This window comes from Lemur catta, chromosome 7 (genome assembly GCF_020740605.2).
Source record: "Lemur catta isolate mLemCat1 chromosome 7, mLemCat1.pri, whole genome shotgun sequence".
Lineage (NCBI taxonomy): Eukaryota > Metazoa > Chordata > Mammalia > Primates > Lemuridae > Lemur > Lemur catta.
In genome coordinates this window covers 25887621-25913724 of record NC_059134.1, presented here as the reverse complement: position 1 = coordinate 25913724, position 26104 = coordinate 25887621, and the positions used below count along the sequence as shown (strand labels likewise).

The window sequence follows — 26104 nt, the reverse complement described above, 5'->3', positions numbered from 1 at the left end:
TTTATCATACTGCATGGTGATCGAGCATAAATAGAGCCCTTCATGCAAATGAAAATAATTACTATTCTTTTAAAAGCAGCATTTCTTTCCTTTTATTTGTTAATTATTTACTTACCAAGAGAAACTATTCTTCAGCCCAAGTATTCATAGCTCAGGAACACAGGTCAGTGACAAACTTCTATGTAAACCAACCTAAAGAAATTTTTTATATTCCAAAATCACTTTGCACTCTGAAAGATACCAGCCTCCCTCATCTCCTTAAAATCTTTCATAGAATCGTAATTTCTGCACAAATCTGCATATGCCTTCTTTCTTGATTCAGCCACAGCAAACTTACACAAAGCTGCAACCCCCAGGGATAAAATGAATGCTCCGACAATATGAAACCGCAGACACCTGGCCAGGAGGCCATGCATCTGAGGTTTCATCAAAGTGCTAGAAGCCATGGTAGTTATTGTCCTCGATGGGGTCTGCCAACCTCAACACGTCCTTCCTGGCTGATGGAGAAATGAACTACCTAAAAGCAGCATTTCTAAAGTAAGGAATGGGGAATGGGGGACAGAAGCCAGCACTCCCCACTACTCCACTCCCCACTACATTCAGACAAATCTTAGGGAAGAGGTGGCTCTGTCTTAAACCAAGCCAGTCCCAGACTCCAATTGCCATCCAGTGCTAGGACTCAGTAGGTCGAGCTGGGTAACCATGTCTTCCGGATTCCCTGTGGAAGTAACCCAGGAGAATGTGGTTCCAAGGGGAAAAGGGATATCCTTATCCTCTCTGATCAAATAATCAGCAAGAGGAAAGCCTTCCATGCACCTTTTGAACACCCAGAAACCATGGGATTGGGTTAGCTGGAGTAAGTGGTTTTGGCATAGGGGAGGAGGAAACAAAGGGGAAATGGAGGCATGAATCACTTGTCAGCTGCTTTTGAGGTGTTTGCTATTTAGTATCAAGTGCTCAGGGAATGAGAGTGGAATGGATATATTAGGGTGAATCCGAATAGAGAAGTGAGGTTGGGGGAAAGAGGAGGGAAGCAGGCAGCTAGAGGACAGCTCCTGGGGGCAGAGGCGAAGGGAATGATAAGAGCTGAAAGAAGGATGCAACAAGAGAAAGCTTCCAAAGAAACAAAATGCACAGACTATGGAATGAGCCCTGAGTTTGAAATACACTGCCTGCCATTTGCTTCAACATTCCAGTGTGTGTGCTGGAATGTGGGCAGGGAGGGAGGGAGGAGGGGCACAGATGAAGCAAGACTGGCCAAGTGAGGATAATTGGTGAAGCTGAGTGATGGGTACACAGGGGTTCACCATACTATTTTCTCTACTTTTATGTCTCTATATTTTAAGAGTTTTTTTTTTTTTTAAGGTAATAAGTGTTTACCATTTGACTCAGAGTAAAAACAAAAACCTATAATCCTTATGCTGGCCTACAACCTTGCCCCCCTCTCCTGTTACTTCTCTAGCCTCCATACTGCCTACATGCTCCCTCACTCTCCACTATTCCTTGACCTCACCAGGCATGCTCCTCCCACCTTGGGCCTTTGCAAAGCTGGTCTCTCTGCTTAGAGTCGTCTGCACCCACATATCCATCCACCTTACTCCCCTTCTCAAGGAGACACCCGCTGACCATGCTATTTAGAACTGCAGCTCACCCTCTATCCCCCTTCTCTGAAACTCCTAATTCTCATCACCCCAAGTAATTTTTTCCCTAGCACTTATCATCTTCAAACATACTATATTATTTACTTATTTCCTATGTATTATCTTTTTTCACTAGAATTTAAATTACCAGAGGGACAGGGAATTTTTGTTTTGCGGTTTTGTCATTGTTCAGTGACTAGAATAATGCCTGGCACCCAATAAATATGAGTGGAAGGAATATAGAAAGTTTTAGAGCTACTTAGAAGCCTGTGGCAAGGGAGGGGGTAGGTATCTTTGGCCTTGGCTTTTCTTCAGTACCTAGAGTAGCTAGCATCTACTCCCACCCTACTCTTTTGTGCTAAACAAAAAAACTGGGGCATCTAATTCCTGAAGAGGAGTGAAGAACTTATACATAGCTCATCAGAATTACTGCCCTCCTCCCCAACTTCTAGGGAGAGATTTCATAACTTGGTTTTGAGACATCTAAGGCTATATCCAGTTACAGCTTGTGATATCACAAAATTCTTAACCAAACTCCTCACAACAAAGTGAGGAATTTCTGCCTAAACCATACAATAATTGGAAAACCTCTCAAAACTTGGGCTTTGTAGTTTTTAGGAAATTTTAGGCTTTGGCAAAATACATAGATTTAGGAGGAAGTTATCTCAAGACAAATGTTCAAAATCATTTTTATGATTAGGAAGACTGTGGGCAGCAAAATCCAATTTAGAGCTACTTTGTGCCAAAACTTTTTTGTGTGTGAGGCAATTTCCAACAGGCGTATCCCTTCCTGCATTTACAGCTCTCTCCCATAGCTCAGAAGTTACTCCTACATGCACCTTCATTTATCTATGGCACAAACTAGCCATGGAGCTTGAACATACTACTTCTTTGGGCCGATTTTCTCATGATTACAAAAATACCCTTGGGTGCGTGGGTTGGGGGGGTGTGTGTGTGTGTGGTTATGTATACCACTCAGTACTTTGAGAATAGAGACAAAAGCTTGGGAATTCAGATAAACAATAGAATAAAACCCCACAAAAAACCCGGGAACCATTGCCTTAAGTGATAGCATGCGAAAGGGATTATCCACATCTCCTTTAACAGTGCTATTTATCAAAGAAAATACTGTTTGATTTACTTACAAGTCATTGTTCAGCAGTGTGTTGCAGCTTTAAGTATAGATGTTGTTCAGAGTCTGGATGACCTTTCCAGAGCAGACCAAAATGTAAGCTCAGGGTAAAATGGACAGGTTCTCCGGCTTCCATTTCCACAGATCGGGTCTAGATGCCCTACCATGCTCCCAGGCTAAGGAAAGAGTGCCATCTGGAGGATCTCCATTTCAGAGAGAAACGCTTTTGCAAAACTGATCATGAAACAGGTCACCAACAATTCAGGACCCACGTAGAAACAGGAGCCATTATCAGTACTCTCACAGATTTAGGCTGTTTGCAGACTTGCCTTTTTAATAAAAACTTTCTTTTTTTTTTACAATCTTGGGACATATTTCTTGAATTTCATGTCTCAAAGTCATTTGCATAGTTCTGATTGCTATTTGAGAAGGGGTTTCTACTACTTGGCCCACAGATCCACTCAATAATTCAAGCCTTACAGTTCCCTTTCTCCCATAATCTACACACTCTTTCTAAAGGAAGCAGGTTCCCAATCAGAACAGGTACCCTCAAAGGTCCTGTAAGAGCTGCCAGATCCAACTCCCACATGCTCAATCAGATGATTCATCCCTAACCAGAATGAACATCCACTTAATCTTCCACTATCAATTGCCTTGGCCAGGGAAGAGGATGGAGTCTGCCTGCACTGTGTGCCATAGTATAGAAACTATTCAGTAGGAGAAATAGTTCCAACGGACTGCACCTACACAGCCTAAGAACTGCAATGCAGTTTTCTGTGTTACTGTGGGGAGGGAAGGAGTGAAGAGCATGCTTTTCAGTTACAAGAGATCCCACCTCCAAATTGCTATACCTGTCAAGCAACAGGAATAGCTTCTATGAACAAAAGAAATCTGCTGTTCTATGTAATAGGCCTGTGATGCATTTATTTCAGTTCTGCCCTTAGTTCCCCATTCTGTCAATTGCTGAGAAAAGTAATGCTACCTGAAATTATGCGAATTTTCAAAAATGGATATTTTCTTCACCTGTGAAAAGGGCCCCTTCCTGCTCTCTTAAGAAAGCCAGGTCCTTTGTTCTCAAGAAAAAAAAAAAAAAACCCAAAGCTGGTTCAGACAATTCTTTTCGGAGTTTTCATAGTAGGACATGCAGAATATAGACAAATAGCTTATTGTTAACCACAGCTGAGTCCTGTTATAAAAAGAAAACCAGTCTTCTTTCTTAATAGTTCTTCTATGACACTCAAATTGGAAAAATAAAGACTAAGCAGCCAGAATGACTTAATTAAATGTGCTGAGCCAGAACTAAGACCAAGAGGGTGAAGGCAGAGAATACTGGAAGGCAGGAGGAAAAACAATTTGTTCTATGTGTGTACAGGATTAGGAAACTAAGGAGTAAGGAAGCACTCCCATTGTACTAGTAACTTCCTTCAGACAGCACCTGCCTCAAAAGCACATAAAGATCAAACACCTCTAACCCTCTTTTCTGGAGAGGAAACTATATTTTAGTATGAAGATATACAATCCAGAGTCCTAGAGAAGTCCAAGATAACCTTAAGTTCCTCCAATGGCTGCAAAGAATTAAAATTACAAAAAGGTGAGCTGAAGGATTACTTAGGTCCACCAAACAAAGGATTAGGGTATTGAGCCCAGAATTAGCATCTCATAGCACATACTTTCCAAAGGAACTTCAGCAATTAAAAGCTTTGCCATTTGACAACATGTAGAAACAGTAGAGCTTGAGAAGGTGGAGAAAGTCCGACCAAGAAAATAAAATTTAGCTGAAATAGCAAAAAGTGCAAACAATTTATAATTATAGAAAGTCCTAGGAGTCCTAGGAATTCTGAGAAATTACCAGGTAGTGTTATAAAGAAAGGAGATAAGTTAGTGAGTATTCTATGAGTGTCATATACTTCAACACAAAGAACGACATAGAAAGGAAGATAACTTGTTGGTCTCTTTTGTCAAAGCTCCCATGTTATTGAAGACAGTCACCCTTAACTATAAAAAGCATTATTTATTGGAAAGAAAAAATATTACAAGAAGTCTCCATAATTCCCACAAGGCTAAATATGGTATCCCTACTTCCCACCTCCACCCCCCAAAAAATATTTCCCATTTGCTCACAAATTCTCTATCCTGACTCTTGGAATCTCCCAGATTCCTTGCTCCAAAGCCAGGGCCTACATTTACAATGTACATAGTTCCCAGGGGGTCTGGAAGCAGCATGAAATAATGCTGCCTGACAGTTTCGCATCTAATCAAAGGAGGGTGGCTAGAATGTCAGTGAATTGAGGTGCTTTACTAGACAACTTATCTTAATATCCAATTCTTACACAAAGCCTCATACAGGCCAGGAGGTAAGCTGTTTTTTTGTCAAGTCAAACTTCCATGATATATTGGTTCACCAAAACCTGTGGGTGATTCCAAGAAGTCTTTAAGGGGGTAATTATGCCAAGGGAGGAATCCACATAGTCAAGAAGTCATAGCTTTCTCAAGAAGATGGAGCTATTTAATCTTAGCAAGGGCAGCTGCTCGTCTTTCTGTATTCTGGAACAAGGCACGAATTAAAGCTTTTACTTCACTGGAAGAGAATGCAGTTGCCAGAGGCCCTTTTCCATCTGCCCACCTGCAAAACAAAAGATAAAATTCATTTTCTTATTAGGTCTCTGAAGTATAAGCAGGACTTTAAAATTTGCTTATTTGATCCAAATGCTTATTTGTTTTAAACAGAAATTAAATCCTGGGCATACTTCCTACCCTTCGTTACCTTTGACTTCTTTGCTCACTGGCCACATCTGGTATCAGCATAACTAGATGAAGAGACCAAGTGAGGAAGATGAGACTGTTCCCCCTTATTCTTATACTCACTAAGCCCTCTCTGAACTTGATAATCATGACCACACACACTCTCTCATGCCTTAGGCTCTATAACTATATTAAAAAGTGAACCACAGGCAACAAATTTTAACTGGCAAAGGACTGGTCTAAAAAATATATAAAGAACTCCCATGAATCTATAATGAAACCATAAACAACCTATTAGATTAAAGGGCAAAAAAAAAGGCATTTTACAATGGAAGAAACATGAATGACCAATGAAAAGATGTTCAACCTCATTAAAATTTCTAGAAATGCAAATTAAAATGACAATGAGCTATCATTTCATACCAACTAGATTAGCAAAAATTTTCAAGTCTGATAATTCCAAATACTAGTGAAAATGTGACTCAACATGACAAATAAACTATGAAATATTTGTACAATGGAATGACATAATAGTGAAAATGAACTGCAGCTATACATACCAGCATGAATGGATTTCAAAAACATAATATTGAATAAAAGAAACAAATGACAGAAGATTCCACTTACAGATAGTTCAAAAACAGGCAAGTCTAAACTTTATATTGTTTAGTAATACATGTAAATGTGGTAAGATTATAAAAAGAAAGGCAAGGAAATAACATAAAATTCAAGATAGTGGTTACCCCTCATGGAGAGCATTTGGAGAAGGGTACACAAGAGTTTTCAAAGATACTGGTATTATTTTTCTTAAGTTGAGTAATAGGTATACGAACATTTATTCTTTTTCTTTAAACTGTGAATATATATTACATATGCTGTATTCCTTCATATATATATTTTATAACTTTAAAATGTTTAAATTACATGTCTAGAAATAACTTCCTTTGTAAAAAATTTTCTCAATTAGATAGTAGCCTTACACTTACTGAAATCTCTGGGAGAAAAAAAATTTTCCTAGGCAGAGAAAAGAAGTTGAGATATATCACTATTGTAATTTTTCTCATAACAAGGAATTAATGATCATTCATAGGCTGCAAGAAGGCCCTTTAACAGCAGAAAGAAAAATTCTTATCTGCTGCCTACTCTCTGGAACCTATTACCTAAAGACATCTTTTTCCCCACTAAGGAGATATAAACAACAAATGAATAAATCAAAACTTTGTATTAAATGTGATTAGAGATATTTTGATGTGATTTTTTTCAATCAGAAATCTCATTTACATTGTTACACAAATGAACAGTTGCAGCAGACAACTCAGATACATCTAGGACAACTGGTCTAATATAACTGGATGTCTGTAGTGAACCTAGTTAAAACAGATAGATAAGTAGCCATAGGGAGGGAGATGGACCTTACGGCCTCTACAGGGAATTCCCTATGCAAGGTATGCATATTGATCAATAATCTACCAAGACAACATAAAAGCATCCATGATGTGTTACTAACTCCCATCTATTCTGTTTTATACAGTACCAATGGCCTCTGCACACTATGATATGATATAGCATACACTTAGTGGGCACAGCAACATCAACTGACCAGAAAGACTGCTGGTCAATCAAACAATAGTTTGATGCTGAATATTTCAGACAGACAAAAGTCACTTCTCTGTTAACGTATCAATGTCATTCTTAAAATGCATCAGAAGCCTGTAATTCTTACAAATGCCAGATCATTTGTACAGAATATCAAAACCACATGTTCAAGACCAAAATAATATGAATGAGAAGTCTTATGTTATCAAATATGAGAAAGTGGTACACTACGATAAATCAGGAAAAGGCTGAAACTACTGCTACTCAGTATGAAAACTGTTTCTGAGTAACAGTAAGAAACAGAAAAGCACTCCTACCAATAGTACTCTTTTGTACTATGGAGAGATATAAGCGTCTATAGAAGGATTACACGCACCGATCCCCGATTTCTTGCAAGCTGGCTTGTAACATCATCATCAACTCTTTGAATGGCATCCATTTTGGCACATAGACTGGAACTTCTTCTTGATATTTCTTGTTCATGCTTTCTTCAGATAAAGGTGCAAATATGTGGGGTCCTTCATCCACTACTGTTTTGCATAAGGAATACAATCTATCGCCATCTTCAGTAGAGATGTCCTAATTTTTGTGCAAAAGAAACACAACAGAATAGAACCAGGCCAGCTTAGTAATGGGGAAAGGGCAGCAGATGTTTGATGCATGTTGTCCAGGTGGGTCAACTACAGCAATATGTTTTCCAACCAATTTAGTACACATTACTAGATACAAGGTTTTTTTTTTTTTTTTTTTTAGAGACACTGTCTCGCAGGCTAGAGTGCAGTGGCCTGATCATAGCTCACTGTAACCTCAAATTCCCAGGCTCAAGCAATCCTCCTGCCTCAGCTTCCCGAGTAGCTGGGACTATGGGCATGCACAAATATACTCGGCTAAATTTTTTTTTTTTTTTTTTTTTTGTAGAGATGGGGTCTCACTGTGTTGCCTAGGCTTGTCTCAAACTTCTGGCCTCAAACAGTCCTCCTGCCTTGACCTCCCAAAGTGCTGGAATTAACAGGTGTGAGCCACTGCGCCCAGCCTAGACACTAGATTTCATCAGTTCTCTGACAATATTCCTAATGCTAGAATGACACAAAATATGTTTCAACAGATTGTCAGTAATTTAGTTTGGCTACATGAGAGAGCCCATTTCTCCAGTAGAATGTGGCACAGCTTGTTGCAAAGCAGGGGATGTTATTACAAATAAGAGTTTAGACAATCTATGCTTTAGAGGCATCAGCAGGCCAAGTCCAATTTTCCTTTAGGATCACACATATAATCTCAATTGCAACAATATGTTGGAAAAGTGGTACCAGCACAACATTGCATTCGCTTTACTAAATTAAATTATAGAGTTCACTTGCAAATTAAATGACTTCTCACTATATGCCTCAGGACCACTGCCCAGTTTCCAACTTCCTCATTCATAATTTATAGATACTAAGTTGAGAAGCAGTGCAATACTATTCTTTCTTACATAGAGGTATCAAAGAGATTAAGTTTCCAGCAAAACAGAACTAAGACAAAACTAAAAAATATAACAGCATGAGTTAGACATGAAACATGAACAATTTCTTCTACCATCTGTGTTGACTAGAAATGAGACTTCAACAACATTTTCTTAGTAAAGTCACAATCTGGGACAAGAATTGCATCTCATGTCTGGTGTAGCATCTCAAGGCCCGTACCTCTAGGGCAGTGATTCTGCCAGTGATCTCAGAAATTGCTGTATTGAGCAAAGTCCCCATAGCCTTGCAATAAATATTCACTGGCAGGACATCCTGCCATACAATTCCAAGTCTCTTCAGTTGGTGCAGTACCTGTAAGAAGAATATAGCTATTTACATGAAAGAAAGATTGTTGGAACAACTCACAATTTCCAGATTTACATTTATCATTTGTGTGTGAATGGGGAAAGAGGCATTATACAAAGGTGAGGTAAAGTAATCAAGAATATATGCTTCTTGAATATTTAACCTTATCATCCTGAGGATAGGGAAACTGCACTAAAAAGATAATCACTTAAGAGAGAAAGGCATTAAGATAAAAGCCAATTTCAAATTTCCCAAATCTAAGTTCATGAATCAACTACTTGCTACAACAGACTTAATAGATAACTAGTCACATTATTGGGTCAATAGAAAGATAGCTTCCTGTTGCCTTGGTGGGACAGGGAAAGGAAAAGTTCTTAAATATGACTGTAAAAGGTATCTAGATTTTCCAAAGGGAGTGGAGGTGGGGAAACCAACAGAGCTACTTGTTATCTATTCTTTGCTGCTTTAAAAAAAAAAAAAAAAGGGCATCTAAGGATAGAGTATAAATTCCAGCACTATCAACAGCCTCCCACCTGCCGGATCGCTTTACTTGCTGCAGAATAATTCTCTTCATCATCCATATTTGCAAAGTTCCTAGCACTTGATAATCTCTCCAGAAGTTCACCTTTCTGTGCCCGCATTTGGGCCAAAAAACACTCTGTCCCTATAATGGGAAAACAGAATAAAGAATTCTAAAAGCCATTCCATCACACACTGCAAAACCTGGATGTAAGAAGAGAGACTGCTCTGCCTATATAAAAATAATTGCTAGATAATGTCATAAAGCTGTCCTAAGGATACTAGAAACAATCACTTCTAAAACATTAGCCAGTCCCTCTAACCCCACCCTCAGGATAATAAATCTTTCCCAATAGTTTGCCTAGAGTCAGAGTCAGCTAAGAAAAATTACTTATATAGAAAAAGGAGCTACTTATTATTCTGATATATCTATACCACCTAAGGGAAAAGTCAGGAATTGAAAAGCTAAGGGAACCATATAAATTCTCTGCTTTTCTTAGGCTATCATTAAAATAAACATATTGATTTACCCAATGTTTCATTTCTTTTGACTTATAATAATCCCAAGTAAAACTAAGGGAGGTGTAGGAGGGGGGAGCCAACTTGGGGTTTTGCAAAAGAACCAAGACTGACATCAGTGAGCTCCTACCAACAATGTTAATAGAATTGTCACAACACAAATCTTATTATGTGTCATTCTACTGACATAATTCTGATTTGGTGAATTCAGTGCATAGCAGCAATGCAGTTTAGAACTCTAATGTACCATGAAATCATGTCATGAAAAAGTAATGCTTCCGCAAAGACTATATACACTTTATAAAATTAAATAAGTGGGAACACTTGCAAATTAAATGCCCTCCCAATTTCCAATACAGCTCAGGACTGCCATCTAATTCCTACCTAACTCTCTCATTCAAAAATTACAAAGATACTAGGCTGACAAGCTACATGATCCATATTTTCCCACATTTAAGGTATCAGTTACCAAGTCTCCTGAAGCCAGGTACAAGATCCACAAAAGTAGTAGTGCCATCACAAAGAATGGGGGCAAGACGTAATCTGAACTGATGCCCAAGAGTCAGTAAGTGGTGAGCAATATACATACAATTGTTGTGGTGAATGGCAGCCAACTGGGGCAGTTTTTGAAGGTTCTCCCTAGGCCGGGAGGAAGGGTAGAAAAAGAAAGAAATCACCTAATTATTGAAGTTTCCTCTAATGTACTTCTAGGCTTTAATAATTGTCTACTTGTAAATGCTGTACATAACAAGATGCAATCTCATCACTCTCACTCCCAGTCAGAGTGAGGTTGTTCTGCCTGAACGGGATCTTAGCCTATAAAACTATCCCAGTGATTAATGAAAGATTAAGGGTATTCAGATGTTTACCTGAGTCAACTCTGTACTGGAAACCTAGCAGAGTTATGCATCATAATTCCCTTTAAATTTTACACTGATATGTCTGTGGAAATACAGGTTTCTCCAAATTCCTATTTCATTTATATAATGAAACATTTAACTACTTTCTAATTCACTAGCTTTCAAAGCTGACTACAGATTAGACACACCTGGGAAATTTTAATATACAGATGTTTAGACTTCACCCCAAACAAATTAAGTCACAACCCCTGAGTGTGAAACTAGGGTATTTATACTTTTAAAAATCTTCCCAGGTGATATGAATTTTCATCCAAGATTGAGAAATCACAGCTTTAATTCTTCCACACATACAGTGTCTATCTACCCAGCTTGGCAAGAAACCTCATCTTATATTTCTACTATTTATCCACTAACAGTCATTCAAATAACACTTTCTAATTTGCTGACTCAAAGTCAGAGTAGGATATACAAGTCAGAAACCCAATAATCTAAGATAGCTGTCCTCATTTTGGACTACACATCAGAATCACTTGTGGGGCTTTAAAAATATACACATACCTGGGTCTTACACTAGACCTATAAATCAAAACTCTAGAAAGGCATAGGCAAATGTTTTTGCCTTTGTTTTTAAAGGTTCATAAGTGATTCTAAAATACTGCCAAAGCTGAGAACCATTATTTAGGACAGTGGTTCTCAAAGTGTGGTCCCCAGACAAGCAACATCAGCATCATCTGGCAATTTGTTAAAAATTCAAGCCCCATCCCAGACCTACTGAATCAGAAACTTGGGCATGGATCCAGCAATCAGTGTTTTAACAAGGCTTCCAGGTGATTCTAATGCACACTAAAGTTCGTGAACTTTTGGTCTAGTCCAAGTTCTGAGATCATACAAAGTAGAAAGAGGCAAATCTAATTCCACAACAGTGTGAAAAATGTTTCTGAGCCATAAAAACTTCTAAGCCTAATGTCTCTGAATCCCCAAGGGCAAGGCTGTCAGCTGACCCAAATATGTTTTCTCTTTTCCTTCACTTAAGTAGAAAATGAAATAAAAATTTTAAACCACAGCAAAGAGAATGAATACAAACAAAAATAATAAGGTTCACAATAGATAAGTTCTTTTACAGTAAAAATAACAGGTGGGCCTAGTTAAAAACATCTCAATTGTTCAAAAATCTGAACTAAAAAATACTTCAAATAATAAATTGATTTTTATCGTTGAAAGCAGAGTCCTTGGCTAAGGAATGGCTCTGCTGACATATTATCAAAACCACTTATAGGTTAATGTTTTTAACCTATAATTAATTCAAATAACAAAGGAAATGCCTAGAGACTTAAGAGTTGAATAACTTTTCAGATTAACATTTAAAAAAAAACTTTTTTTTTTTTTTTTTTTAGACAGAGTTTCACTCTGTTGCCCGGGCTAGAGTACCATGGCATCAGCCTAGCTCACAGCAACCTCAAACTCTTAGGCTCAAGCAATCCTTCTGCCTCAGCCTCCACAGTAGCTGGGACTACAGGCATGCGCCACCATGCCCGGCTAATTTTTTGTATATAATTTTAGTTGGCCCGCTAATTTCTTTCTATTTTTAGTAGAGACAGGGTCTCGCTCTTGCTCAGGCTGGTATCGAACTCCTGACCTCGAGTGATCCAACCGCCTCAGCCTCCCAGAGTGCTAGGATTACAGGCGTGAGCCACTGTGCCCAGCCTAAAAAAAACTTATAAAACCCAGGATATCAGGTAAATACTGCCTAAAATAGCTAGGAAGAGTAGCTGAGCATACTTGACAGTTAAATAGCAATCTCTTGTGGTATTAAGTCTGCAGAGCTATGAATACCAGGGGAAAATGTGGTATGTTTACTGGATAGCAGTATGAAGTGATGCCCTTTTTGTTTTTTAACCAAGTAAAGTAATGTACTTCTGAAAATACCTAGCAACAAAACAGGGTAATGTTCTTTTGAGTTTTTAAATTTGCATCACTCACTATATTGCAAGATTATGGTATCTTTATTACTTTAGTAATGAATGACCAAGTCCTATGAATATGTGTTTTAAAATGGTTTATTGCATTTTACTGTGAATTTTAGTAACCAAAATATATTTGGGGAGAATATAAAATTACTGGTTTTAACTTAAATTACAAACATTTCAGACATACAGAAATGAGATACAGTGGCACTTACTTGTGATATGTCGGTACAACATCATGGAATAAATGGAAGATATTCCTCACTGAATAGAAAAGTTGAACAGCACTAAAAGGAAAACATAAATTTAACAGACATGCATAAAGATATACTGAAAATATGAAAAAAATTCAAACAAAGTGTACCTTCAGTTACAGTCAGCTAAAACTACAGTTGCAGAGAATACCTGCCTTGATAACTATCAGAAAACACCATTAATCTTGATGGAAATATATTCTCAACCAGTATTTACTAACTAGACTGCAGTTCTAAAAACTGGGATCCGTTAATAATTTTAAGAATAGCAGCATTCAACCAAAGCCTCTTTTCCATTTATCAATTTCTGTTCTGCCAGTACCCAGAGTATCCCTTCAGTAACAAATCTAACTAAGCCTCAAGCAAATGTCACCTACCCACTGATGCACTCCGCAAAGGGCAAGGTATCAATAAAAGCACTCACTTGGTTCTTTTAGAATCAATCTGACTTTCAGCTTTCACCTTTTCTCCTTCTTACCCCAATGCAAGGAGATGAATCAACATTTCTAGGATAGACTCTAGCTCTCAAGATCTTTTGCCCTTTAAATCTAGCCTTAAAACACCTAAAGACTATTATTAAAATGCACTTTAAAAGAGCAAATATAAGGTTTGTGTAACTTACCTCTACATAAGAATATTTTAAACTATACACCTTGAAAGCTTATAGGAATTCCACAAATATTTAGAAAAATAAGTCATACCCCAAAACACCATCATTACTTGATTACTATAATATTTGATTAAATTATTTCATTTTATTTTTACCAAATACGTTGCTATTTGAGGTTTGATAATGAAAAAGGGGACTGTTGCAGTGTAGTTGTGGTTTTGTTTGTCCCGTTAAAAACTAGTGGAAAGAATCTTCACAGATATTCAGTGTACAAAAATACTGCTTGGAGGTTTGCATTCTCAAAAAATTTAAGAAGGATTGCCCTACATCTCTAACTTCTGCTCTGGTATATTTCAGGAGAATGTCATGTTAAGAAATAGTCATTTCTATATTCATTTTGTGAAAGGACTATGCACTTCCTTTATAAGGATTTATTTTTCTTCCTACTTGTAATTAACTCTGGGATGGACTTGTGAATATGATTCATTAAAGCCATAGAAGTATCTTGGTAAACATGTTCTTTGTAGAGCGGAATAAAATAAAGGGGTTTGTTTGCATGGGGAGATAAAAACTCAAACTCTGGAAGCCCATCTAAAGATGCAATTTGATTAAGTCAATCCCTAACTGAAATTGTTTTTTTCTCTGAGGATAGGAAGTATAAAACTGCTAAACAGAGATTCAAACTAAAGAGGCTTTTGTAAACCTGCTCTGCAATCAACTTGGGCCACAGTCTACTATTTTCTTCACAATTCAGTCTAGGAGAAGGGAAGGAGATTATTAAACAAAAAGAGATTCAAGTACAAGATATGGAATAGAGTTTGAGGTAACCTGAATGCAACGTAGATTAGAAGTCATCTTGAAAGAGTAAAGCCAGATCTTTTGGCATGTTCCATTCTTTTCCTTCTACCTTTGGCTGCCTAACAAATTGTTACTGTTTTAAAGATAAACATTTAAAATATAAATTAATTAGGGCCTAGATTTCAAAAGATAAAAAGAATGTTAAGCTAAAGAGACAGAGCAAGCTGGAGCAGATGATATGACTGTTACTATTACCACCACCACTAATAATAATAAACATTTGAGGCCAGGCATGGTGGTTCATTCATAATTCCAGTGCTTCGGGAGGCCGAGGCAGGATTGCTTGAGGACATGAGTTCAGGACCAGCCTGGGCAACACAGTGAAACCCAGTCTCCACAAAAAATAATAATTTAAAAAACTTAGCTGGATGTCGAGGCCTGTGTCTAGGGTCCTAACTCCTCAGGAGGCTAAGGCAGGAGGAGGATCCCTTGAGCCCAGGAGTTTGAGGCTACAGTAAGCTATGGTCACACCATAGCACTCCAGCCTGGGTGACAGAGCAAGACCCAGTCTCTAAAATAATAATAATAATAGAAAACATTTGAGTATTAATCATTTTCCAGCTAGTATTCTAAGTTCTTTGCTTCTCATATATTATTCAATTCCAATAAGTAAAAATGAAACAAAAAGAGCTTTTTGTTAAAAAGTGATCAACAATTTTTACTGTCAAAGAAACCCATTTTTCCATCCCTGTAAGTGCATCTACTTCTTATACCTTGCTCTAACATCTATATGTTATTGTAAATAAAAGTCAGAGATCAATATAAATCTATGTGGAACACTGTGTTTATCTAGGAAAAAAAATTAACTAATAGGATAAGAAAACCCAAAGAATTCCAGCTAATTTTCTTAATAAATGTCTAGTTAGGCATTTAACTAAGTCATTGCCCTTTTCAGACAACTCAGGATGCATACCATTGATCACTACTGGTTGTTGCCTCTAGTAAAGTCTGATAGGCAAGTTCCATTAATTTCTTCACAGATTCACTGATGCGGCATGCAGGCAAAGAAAAGGAATGTTGGTCCAATGTATTTTCAGACTCTAAATTCACCACTTCATTGTACTGAGGTATGGATACTTTCTGTACTTTTAGCTTGTTATCCTCATCAGGACTGGGTAAGTCTGGCACACTTATCTTAGAATCAGGAGTAATCTAAGAGTCAAACATAGAAACAGAAAATGTATTGTTTTCAGAATAATTCAAATGTAAACATACAATGAGGAATAAGATACTAGTTGTTTCCATGATGATAAAACTATAGCTCTACAGAGTAATTAAAAGATTTGAGTAAATATGACAGTATTTTACTGACTGCTCAATCTTGGATGAAAGCATGTTGTAAGAAATAAGCAATCCCCTTTACTATGAAATTCTTCCAAACATGCTTAATCCTGGTTTAAATAGCAAAGGTGTGCAACTGGCCTAAGATTTCAGGTACATGAAAAGACCTTCAAAAATCGTCTTTCTTTCAGAGAGCCAAGTGAGGTGGCTCATGCCTGTAATTCCAGCTACCCAGGAGGCTGAGTCAGGAGGATCACTTGAGGCCAGGAGTTTAGGCTCAAGACCAGCCTACATAACATAGCAAGAGCCTGTCTCTAAAAAAATGAAAAAGAAAAAAAAATAAGCCAGGTATGGGTGGCACATACCTGTATTTCCAGCTGCTCAGGAGGCTGTGGTGGGAGGATTGCTTGAACTCAGGAGTTCAAGATTGCAGTGAATTATGAGTATAACACTGCAGTCCAGCCTGAATGGTATAGCAAGACTCTCTCTCTTAAAATCAGACAAAAAAGTCATCTTGGCCAGGTGCGGTGGCTCACGCCTATAATCCTAGCATTCTGGGAGGCCGAGGCAGGAGGATCGCTCAAGGTCAAGAGTTCGAGACTAGCCTGAGCAAGAGCAAGACCCCGTTTCTACTAAAAAAATAGAAAGAAATGATCTGGACAGCTAAAAATATATATAAAAAAAAATTAGCCGGGCGTGGTGGCGCATGCCTGTAGTCCCAGCTACTCGGGAGGCTGAGATAGTAGGATCGCTTAAGCCCAGGAGTCTGAGGTTGCTGTGAGCTAGGCTGATGCCACGGCACTCTAGCCCGGGCAACAAAGCGAGACTCTGTCTCCAAAAAAAAAAAAAAAAAAGTCATCTTTCTCAGGCTAGACTATTATAACAGAACAGTATAATTTTGTGTTTCAATGTCAAGATTATTAAACAAATTATTTTGCACCAGGCACATGTGTTGGCTTAGTCTAAGAAATAACTCATTCAGAATAACATATCCTCCCCTTAAAAAAAAAACTTCAAGCCAAAACCAAAAAAGTCTCCCTAACATTTATACAGAACGAAAATTCCTAGACTTGGTTGGGACTAACTGAAGGAATAGTAGGCCATAAATCTGGAAACAGTGATTTTTTTTTTTCCTAACTTTTCATAAAGCCAATTAACCTCTCTAGATCTGTTTTCTCATTATAAAATGAATAAACTGCACTAATAATGGCTTTCAAATCTTGCTTCTCAAAGATGCCTGAGGGTAGAAAAAAAAAAGAGAGATTAAGCAGGTAGAAGCAGCAGGCTCCCTACTCCCACTGCAAAAATAGCAGCGCTACTGTGCAAATCCTAGGCCTCAAAGAAAAATTTCTGATGGAAAAGGTTCAAAGTCTAATAAAAATGTTTAAGTCAGCAGACTTGGTTTCCTAATCTGTAAAATGGTATAATAATATCTACTTCACAGGCCTGGTATGATGTTTAAATGAGAATACAAATGTCAGGGACTGAGTAGTCAAAAATTATGGCTAAGATTAGAATATTGATGAAAAAATGTAATTATAGAGATGAGATTAAAAAATGCTATTTGTCTGAAAAACAGTGGGTCCAGAATACATATGATTCAAAAAAGTGATTTCATGAGAAAGGAAAAGAAAACTAAGATGGAAGAATGTAAAATCTAATATGACATCTCTCGAATCAAAATGTAAAAACAAAACAAATAACAACAAAATACAACTTTATATATCTTTTGGGAAAATGATGAATATACATAAGGGAATAAAGAGAACTGACATAAAGACTATGAAAAGCAATAAAGCTGAAAATGGTTTCCAGAAAAAGGAAAACGAACTTTTCAAAGTTGGGCAGTTTCGAAGATCTAATTCCAGGGCCTAACTGCCAAGAGAAAAAAACAGGTTAAAATCTAGAGCAGTGGTTCTCAGCTAGGGACAATTTTGTCATCCAGGGGACATTTGACAATGCCTGAAGATATTTTTGGTTGTCACAATTGAGAGAGGTGCTACTGGCATCCAGTGGATAGAGGTCAGGGATGAAGCTAAACATCCTACAAGATAACCCCCCACAGCAAATAATTACCTGGTCCCAAACATCAACAGTGCCTCTGCTGAGAAGCCCTGACCTAGAGGAACCTACATTAGGATTTGGGTACTCAGGAAAAATGCAGTTTATAGAATGTCAGAAAACTTGAGTAGGGAGCTCAGAGATTTGTCTAGTTCAATTCTCTCACAATATAGAGGAGGAAAATGAGGTTCAACAAGGTGAGAAGATTAAGCCCAGAGTCACAGAGGAATACAGTAACAATATTGTTTACATCAAGGAGTTGGGATAGAGGTAAGTGAGATATATATTAACTCATTTACCAAAGGTACTCAGTAACCACCTGAGCACTGAGCATACAATAATAAGTACCAGAGTACCAGGTTATTTTCTTGGTGCTGGAGATACAACAACAGTAAACAAAATATCAAAAAAAAAAAAAACAAAAAAAAAACCCTCCTCTCATGGAGCTTACTTTCTAGAGAGGGAGAAACAATAAATAATTCATACAAAACGTTAGTTGATATTAATAATAAGTAACATAAAGAAAAATAAAGAAAGGAAGGGGTAAGGTTAGGGGGAGGTTACAATTTTTTAAAAAGTGTTCAGGAAGCACTTTTTAAAAACCAAGTCATGTGGGTACCTGTTCTAATGTAGAATGTTCCAAGCAGAGGGAACAAGAGGTTCAAAGATTCTGCAACCAAGTGGACCTAGCGCACATTCAAAGAACAACAATGACTCCAGAGTGGCTGAAACAGAGCGAGGGAAGAATGCAATAGGAGATGGAGTCGGAGAGGCAATGGGAAGCAGACCAGATAAGGCTTGGTAGGCCACTGTAAGGCTACTGGGTCTTTCTCTAAATTAGATGGGAAGCCACTGGATTTTATGCAGAAGAGTGACATAATCAAATAATATTTATGTTAAAAGAAACCAAAGGGCTGGGCGCGGTGGCTCACACCTGTAATCCTAGCACTCTGGGAGGCCGAGGCGGGTGGATCGCTCGACGTCAAGAGTTTGAGACCAGCCTGAGCAAGAGCGAGACCCCGTCTCTACTAAAAATAGAAAGTAATTATCTGGCCAACTAAAATATATATAGAAAAAAAAATTAGCCGGGCATGGTGGCGCATGCTTGTAGTCCCAGCTAATCGAGAGGCTGAGGCAGTAGGATCGCTTAAGCCCAGGAGTTTGAGGTTGCTGTGAGCTAGGCTGATGCCATGGCACTCACTCTAGCCAGGGCAACAAAGCGACACTCTGTCTCAAAAAAAAAAAAAAAAAGAAACCAAAGCACAGTTCCTGGCACTGAGTAGATTTCAGCTCCCTCAACAATCCAAAATTACTTCAAAATATGTTAATATCTGTGCACTTCAAATGGCCAATTAAATATTCTGTTGAGACACAATAATGGGATACCCCAAGGAAAATAGCAGAAGGGATTAAGAAAAAAAAGCCTAGTCCCCTCAGTGACAGGAGTATTAATAATACCTTACATTTATTAAATACAAGGTATATAAATCATTTTATATATGTAAGATATGAAGAAAACCAGAAAGAAAATACACAGAATTATCTAAGGTCAGAAGGGTCAATTACTCTCAATACAAATTAATTAGTCCACTTGCTTTACAGGTAATTACTTATACCTTATCTTTTTGCTTACTTGTTTTATTATTTTAGCTTCAAAACTAGTCCTTCTATGAGCCTAGGAGATGAAGTCAACATTTTCACAACAGGATATAATCTCTAGACATAATAAAATTCAAGTTTACCTGTCACAAAAATGTGTACTAAAGCCTCGAGTAATAAAGATGAGAATAATCTACTGTCTAATTTCAATATTAGTAATCCATTACATTTATGTAGACTTTTTCAATTTATAAATGAAAGAGGTGATGATTAGGACCATTTTTAAAGAAGACAAAACTAATGTTCAGAAGATTAATAATTCAATAGTGAGCTCAGCAACTGTCAGGCTCTCTTCCTCTTTACCATATGCATTTCAAAAATGAGCTGCTTTCTAAATACAATGTAACATAACCCTAATACTGTGGTCCCCAACTCCCCGGGGCTGTGGATCAGTAGTCTGTGGCCTGTTAGGAACTGGGCCACACAGCAGGAGGTGAGTGGAGGATGGGTGAGCGGAGGATGAGTAAGTGAAGCTTCATCTGTATTTACAGCTGCTCCCCATCGTTGGCATCACCGTATAAGCTCGGCCTTCTGATAAGCCACAGTATTAGATGCTCATAGGAGCACAAACCCTACTGTAACTGCACATGCAAGGGATCTAGGTTGCACGCTCCTTATGAGAATCTAATGCCTGATGATCTGAGGTGGAGTTGAGGTGGCGATGCTAGCGCTGGGGAACAGCTGAAAATACAGATTATCCTTAGCAGAGAGGTCTGACTGCACAATAAATGTAATGCTCTTGAATTATCCCAAAACCACCCCCCAACACCACATCCGTGGAAAAATTGTCTTCTGTGAAACTGGTCCCTGGTGCCAAAAAGGTTGGGGACCGCTGCCCTAGTACCTTCACAGTGTTGTGAATTTCAGAGGTCATTAGGTTTCTGGCCGCCACAATCACATCCTGGCACTTCTTGTTAGCAAAATGAGAATTGATGTTACGGGCATATTTCAACAAATCTGTAGTATCTCCTTTTAAAAACCTCATCTCCTTCAGGGCATTTTCAAATTCTTCGGTGGATTGTATAATCTGAGAAATATAAGAAAAAAAACAAAAGAATTATATACATACATTCTATTGCAATATTAAAATTTTAAATGCAATGTCTGAAAAAGAACAAGGACCAAACTGGTTATTTATGTTTTAGAATAGACCATCAATTACTAGGTATAAAAATATTATACAGGCTGGGCGCAGTAGCTCACGCCTGTAATCCTAGCACTCTGGGAGGCCAAGGCGGGTGGATCGCTCGAGGTCAGGAGTTCGAGACCAGCCTGAGCAAGAGTGAGACCCCATCTCTACTAAAAAAGAAAGAAATTATCTGGCCAACTAAAATATATATATAGAAAAAAATTAGCCAGGCATGGTGGCGCATGCCTGTAGTCCCAGCAACTCGGGAGGCTGAGGCAGTAGGATCGCTTAAGCCCAGGAGTTTGAGGTTGCTGTGAGCTAGGCTGACGCCACGGCACTCACTCTAGCCTGGGCAACACAGCGAGACTCTGTCTCAAAAAAAAAAAAATATTATACATTTTTCTAGCCTTAAATTCATTAGGAAGAATTTCTTCAACAGAAATTTCTGACTCTACTAAGTAAAGGTGGAAAGACCTTTAAAATAAATACATTGATTTTAGTATTCAAGAAAACACTAAAAAGAAGCAAAAAAGTAAAATGTCACATGTAGCTACTATAGCTGATACAAGTATAAGACAACAATAAAGAAAATGTAATTAATAAGAAAACAAACTTCCCCAAACAAAGAGGTAGGTAGCCAGAACAAAAATGAAGTTGTAGGGAATTTGCTTCCATTTCTTATTAATAATTTTCCTAAAGTTATAACTAAAAAGCAAAAGATCTCCAAGGAAAAACAAAAGACAACAACAGGAATTAACAGTGTCTTAAAACCTTCTGTAATATCTCCACTCTTTACCTCTTCATATTGCTGTAACTTGCTGCTATTTGTTGGAATAGAATAAACCAAACAGTTTTTGATAAGGCACTCAGATAAGTCCTCCCAGATCACATCACCAAGCATCTCAGCCAATATGATCGAAGATGTTTTTTCATTTTCTAGGTCAGTGTCAAGTGGAAAATCTGAATTCAAAAGAAAAGGTTTTAAATAAGAAATAATTCATAGTCCTGATATATTCAGTTCCCTAGTTTTCTAGAATTCTTTAATTTTAAGATGATGGGGAATAAAACAGCAGAGCTAATTCTACAGCCATCTCAACTGACTGCGTGGGACAAAGCATGACACACAATTATTATTATTTTATTTTCACTGCTCAAATGAATTGTCTGTACTATATTACTGCCTGTACTCTATAACAATAAGGTATCAAGCCATCTACATTATAATCATCTTCTGTTAAGCTACTGATCTGATTATATGACAAGTATTCAGAAGTTCTTCATTCTAATTTGAAACTAGTTTAAAATCCCACTTCTTTAATAATGAATAAACACATTTTTTCATCTCTGCATAGGATCTGAGTGTTTATCCAAAGTAAAATATCAACAAGTACCTTACATTAAAACATAATATCTAGTCTACCAGAGTACTTTAACACCTCCTCTATAATATATCTTATGGTGCTTTTTTCTAACACATTTTGAGGATACATTTAGAATATCCTATAAATCAATTAAATAAAAAAGAGTGTAGAAGGAAGAGGAATCATTAAAGGGACCAGCTATTTTGAACCTAATTCTGATTCACCAAGAAAGATCTTATGGAGTTAAGAGCATTAGAAGAAAGCGACCATATCTCATAGCCTTGAGATACCTAACAATGTCTAAAATCTAGGCCTTCATTATACAATATGGTAGCCATTAGCCATATTTTGCTACTGAGCACTTAAAAATGTGGCTAGTGTGACTAACAAACACTTTTTAAATTTTAATTAATTCAAATTAATTCAAAGTTATAAAATGAAGCAGGGGTATGTGGTTATAATGGGGCAGCATAAGGGAACCTTGTGGTGATGGAATAGTTCTGTATCTTGATTACAGTGGTAGTTACACGAATCTACACAAGATAAAATTGCATAGAACTACATATACACACACACACACACACACACACACACACACACCACACGAATGCATGTAAAACTGGTAAAATCTAAAAAACTCTGTGAATTGTACCAATGTCAATTTCCTGGTTTTGATATTGTACTATAGTTATGCAAGATGTTAACACTGAAAAAACTGGGTGAAGGATACATGGGACCTCTCTGTAGGTTTTAAGAGGCCCATGCTCTACTGACTGAGCTAGCCAGGCTTCTCTGTAGGTTTTAAATTTAAACTTTTTTTTTTTTAAAACGACTCAGTGTAAAATACTTTTCTGTTAAGCACAATTTCAATGTTTTGATAGAACAACCTTTCACTGTAACCATTGCATTGCATAAGATATTACTGTTGCATTGTTAATGCACACATTAGGCACAAATGTCATTTCTAATATTTCACATAACACATTGCCAATCCAGTTAGTATAAACAGATTGATTCCATTCCAATGATTTTTTTCTATATGCACTAAAGTAACATTGTAATGTGTTTATTTGAATATTTTATGGATATAGCACAAGTTATAGTGATACCTATATAAATTGTAATAGGTGGCTAAGTTGAAATACTTATTTTAATTATGTTTCCTAGTTTATAACCATGTACAAATTTTAAAATTTAAAACAAGGCATACTACTGATGCAGAATCAAGTAAAGATGTAGAAGCTAGTAGTAGCACAGAAAGAGCAAAGGAAAAAAAAGACTGTAAGTATGTCACAAATTTCACAATGAATGGCAGCTACAATTTGCCACAACAGAGCAAAACAAAAAAGCTGCTTGGTTTTTGTGTAAAAAATATTTAATTTTAATTTTTTAGAGATGGGGTCTTGCTCTGTCACCCAGGCTAGAGTACAGTGGCACCATCATAGCTCACTGGCACCTCGAACTCCTAGGCTCAAGCAATCCTCCTGCCTTGAGTAGCTGGGACTACAGGCATGTGCCACCACACCTGGTTAATTTTTTTTACATTTGTATAGACATAGGGTCTTGCTATGTTGCCCAGGCTGGTCTCAAACTCCTGGCCTCAAGTGATCATCCCTCCTCAGCCTCCCAAAACACTGGGATTCAGGTGTGAGCCACTGTGCCCAGCTAAAAAAATACTTTTTAAGATAAAAAGTAGACAATATTAAGAGACATTTTCAGCAAATACATCAGGAATTTCATAAGGTTCCTATCAAAAAAATAATTGAAAAAACTAGTCACCAGAAATCACAATTAAATATCCAAAAAGATGTGATTTTAATAGGATCTAAGCTTTTGCTTTCACTGGCTATAAAATGACTTTGATTCTTACACAACAAAGAAAATCCATTTTAGATGGAGTGGCAAAAGAAATTATTTCACTTATAAAAATTTTGATTAAAAATTATGAAAAGATATATTCTTAAAAATGTGAAAGAACTTAAATGAAGCCACCACAGAATATTATCCATAATATATAATATCTAACAATATCAAAGATCAATTGATTCAATTTCCGAAAAATGGCAAATACTTTTCTTCAGCTTTAGATAATACTTTGGGTACATTTTGTCTAAAGGGACTTCCAAATTTGCAAAGAAATACTGTCAATTCACAGCCTAAAAAAATCAATCTCACAGCATAGATACTTTTAATCTTTTTTTTTTTTTTTTGAGGCAGTCTCGCTCTGTTGCCTGGGCTAGAGTGAGGGCCGTGGTGTCAGCCTAGCTCACAGCAACCTCAAATTCCTGGGCTTACCCGATCCTACTGCCTCAGCCTCCCCAGTAGCTGGGACTACAGGCATGCGCCACTATGCCTGGCTAATTTTTTCTATATATATTTTAAGTTGGCCAGATAATTTCTTTTTATTTTTAGTAGAGACGGGGTCTCGCTCTTGCTCAGGCTGGTCACGAACTCCTGACCTCGAGCGATTCACCTGCCTCGGCCTCCCAGAGGGCTAGGATTACAGGCGTGAGCCACCGCGCCCAGCCCTTTTAATCTTTTATATTTATCAAAGAAGAATTTCAGCACAGTATGGAAAAATTAAATTTTTTTTTTTTTTTTGAGACAGAGTCTCACTCTGTTGCCCGGGCTAGAGTGACTGCCTTGGCGTCAGCCTAGCTCACAGCAACTCAAACTCCTGGGCTCAAGCGATCCTACTGCCTCAGCCTCCCGAGTAGCTGGGACTACAGGCATGCGCCACCATGCCCAGCTAATTTTTTCTATATATGTATTTTTAGTTGGCCAGATAATTTCCTTCTATTTTTAGTAGAGACAAGGTCTTGCTCTTGCTCAGGCTGGTCTCAAACTCCTGACCTCAAGCGATCCACCCGCCTCGGCCTCCCAGAGTGCTAGGATTATAAGCGTGAGCCACCGCACCCGGCTGAAAAAATTAATTTTTATTACAATGGACAGTGTTATAGTGCTATGGTAGGTTTAAAAATCCATATTTATTGTAATTTTAAAACAAGAGGCTGATTTCCCGATTGCTTCACTCCATTGAATGATACATATTTGACTTTTTTTCCCTGAAACAGATTCTAAAAAGTTTAAAGAATACAGCTGTTAAAATCACTCAGTTTATATACATGCAAACACTATAAATTATCACTGGTTAATAGACTTGTTGAAAGAAACAAGACAATAAATCTTGTGTTCTTTGCCAATGCTCATTAGTTGAGTCTGGAAGAGCTTTAGAAGGATTTACTGTATTGTTATCATCAAGATTTTCTTGAAACAAAATGTTTGCCAAATATTCAAATAATCAAAGATAAAAATGGCAAGACACTTTATGTTTTCTTACTGATATCACATTCACATGAAACTATATGTGTGTGTGTATGTGAATTTGCCAAATATATACACATGTACATAACTGCTATGGTCTAAATTGCGTCCCCCTCAAAATTCTTATGTTAAAGCCCTAACCCCCAATGTAACCATATTTGGATATACAGGCATATCTCATTTTATTGCATTTCGCTTTATCAGGCTTTGCAAATGCTACATGTTTTTTACTCTTTTGTTTGTTTTTTTAAACAAATTGAAGGCTTGCAGCAACCATGCATTAAGCCAGTCTATTGGTGTCATTTTTCCAATAGCATCTGCTCACTTCATGTCTCTATCACATTTTGGTAATTCTCACAATATTTCAAACTTTTTCATTATTATTGTATCTGTTACAACGATCTGTGATCAGTGACCTTTAATGTTACCATTGTAATTGTTCTGAAGTGCCACAAACCGTGCCCATGTAAGATAGTGAACTTAACCAATAAATGTTATGTGTTCTCACTGCTTCACAAACCAGCTGTTCCCCAAATCCCCTCCCCTCTGTTTCCCACTCATCTGTTGCCCCCCCCAATTCCTCCTCCCATCTCTATCTCTTAAGGCCTCCCTATTCCCTGAGACACAACAATATTGAAATTAGGCCAACTAATAACCCAAAAATGGCTTCTAAGTGTGCAAGTGAAAAGAAGAGTCAAATATCTCTCACTTTATATTAAAAGCTAGAAATGATAAGGCTTAGTGATGAAGGCATGTCAAAGGCTCAAACAAGCCAAAAGCTAGGCCT

General features: G+C 37.5%; 2 protein-coding genes across 3 annotated transcripts in view; both read right to left on the bottom strand.

Moving 5' to 3' along the window:
- Nucleotides 1-218: 218 nt before the first annotated feature.
- Nucleotides 219-446, bottom strand: LOC123641584 (cytochrome c oxidase subunit 6C-like). Its single transcript, XM_045556466.1, has one exon. It carries the CDS (start codon nucleotides 444-446, stop codon nucleotides 219-221), a length of 228 nt encoding a protein of 75 aa, XP_045412422.1.
- A 4317-nt stretch (nucleotides 447-4763) lies between these two features.
- The window catches only part of ZW10 (zw10 kinetochore protein), a 37542-nt gene continuing 16201 nt past the window's right edge, over nucleotides 4764-26104 (bottom strand). For both annotated transcript variants that reach the window (XM_045556547.1, XM_045556548.1), the window contains 9 exons: nucleotides 21429-21592; nucleotides 20348-20530; nucleotides 15416-15654; nucleotides 12996-13067; nucleotides 10426-10595; nucleotides 9452-9582; nucleotides 8793-8924; nucleotides 7487-7689; nucleotides 4764-5395 (listed from right to left, as the gene is read on the bottom strand). In XM_045556547.1, the coding sequence (XP_045412503.1) occupies nucleotides 5275-5395; nucleotides 7487-7689; nucleotides 8793-8924; nucleotides 9452-9582; nucleotides 10426-10595; nucleotides 12996-13067; nucleotides 15416-15654; nucleotides 20348-20530; nucleotides 21429-21592 (1415 nt within the window). In that variant the 3' untranslated portion in view covers nucleotides 4764-5274. The remainder of the gene's footprint in view (nucleotides 5396-7486; nucleotides 7690-8792; nucleotides 8925-9451; nucleotides 9583-10425; nucleotides 10596-12995; nucleotides 13068-15415; nucleotides 15655-20347; nucleotides 20531-21428; nucleotides 21593-26104) is intronic.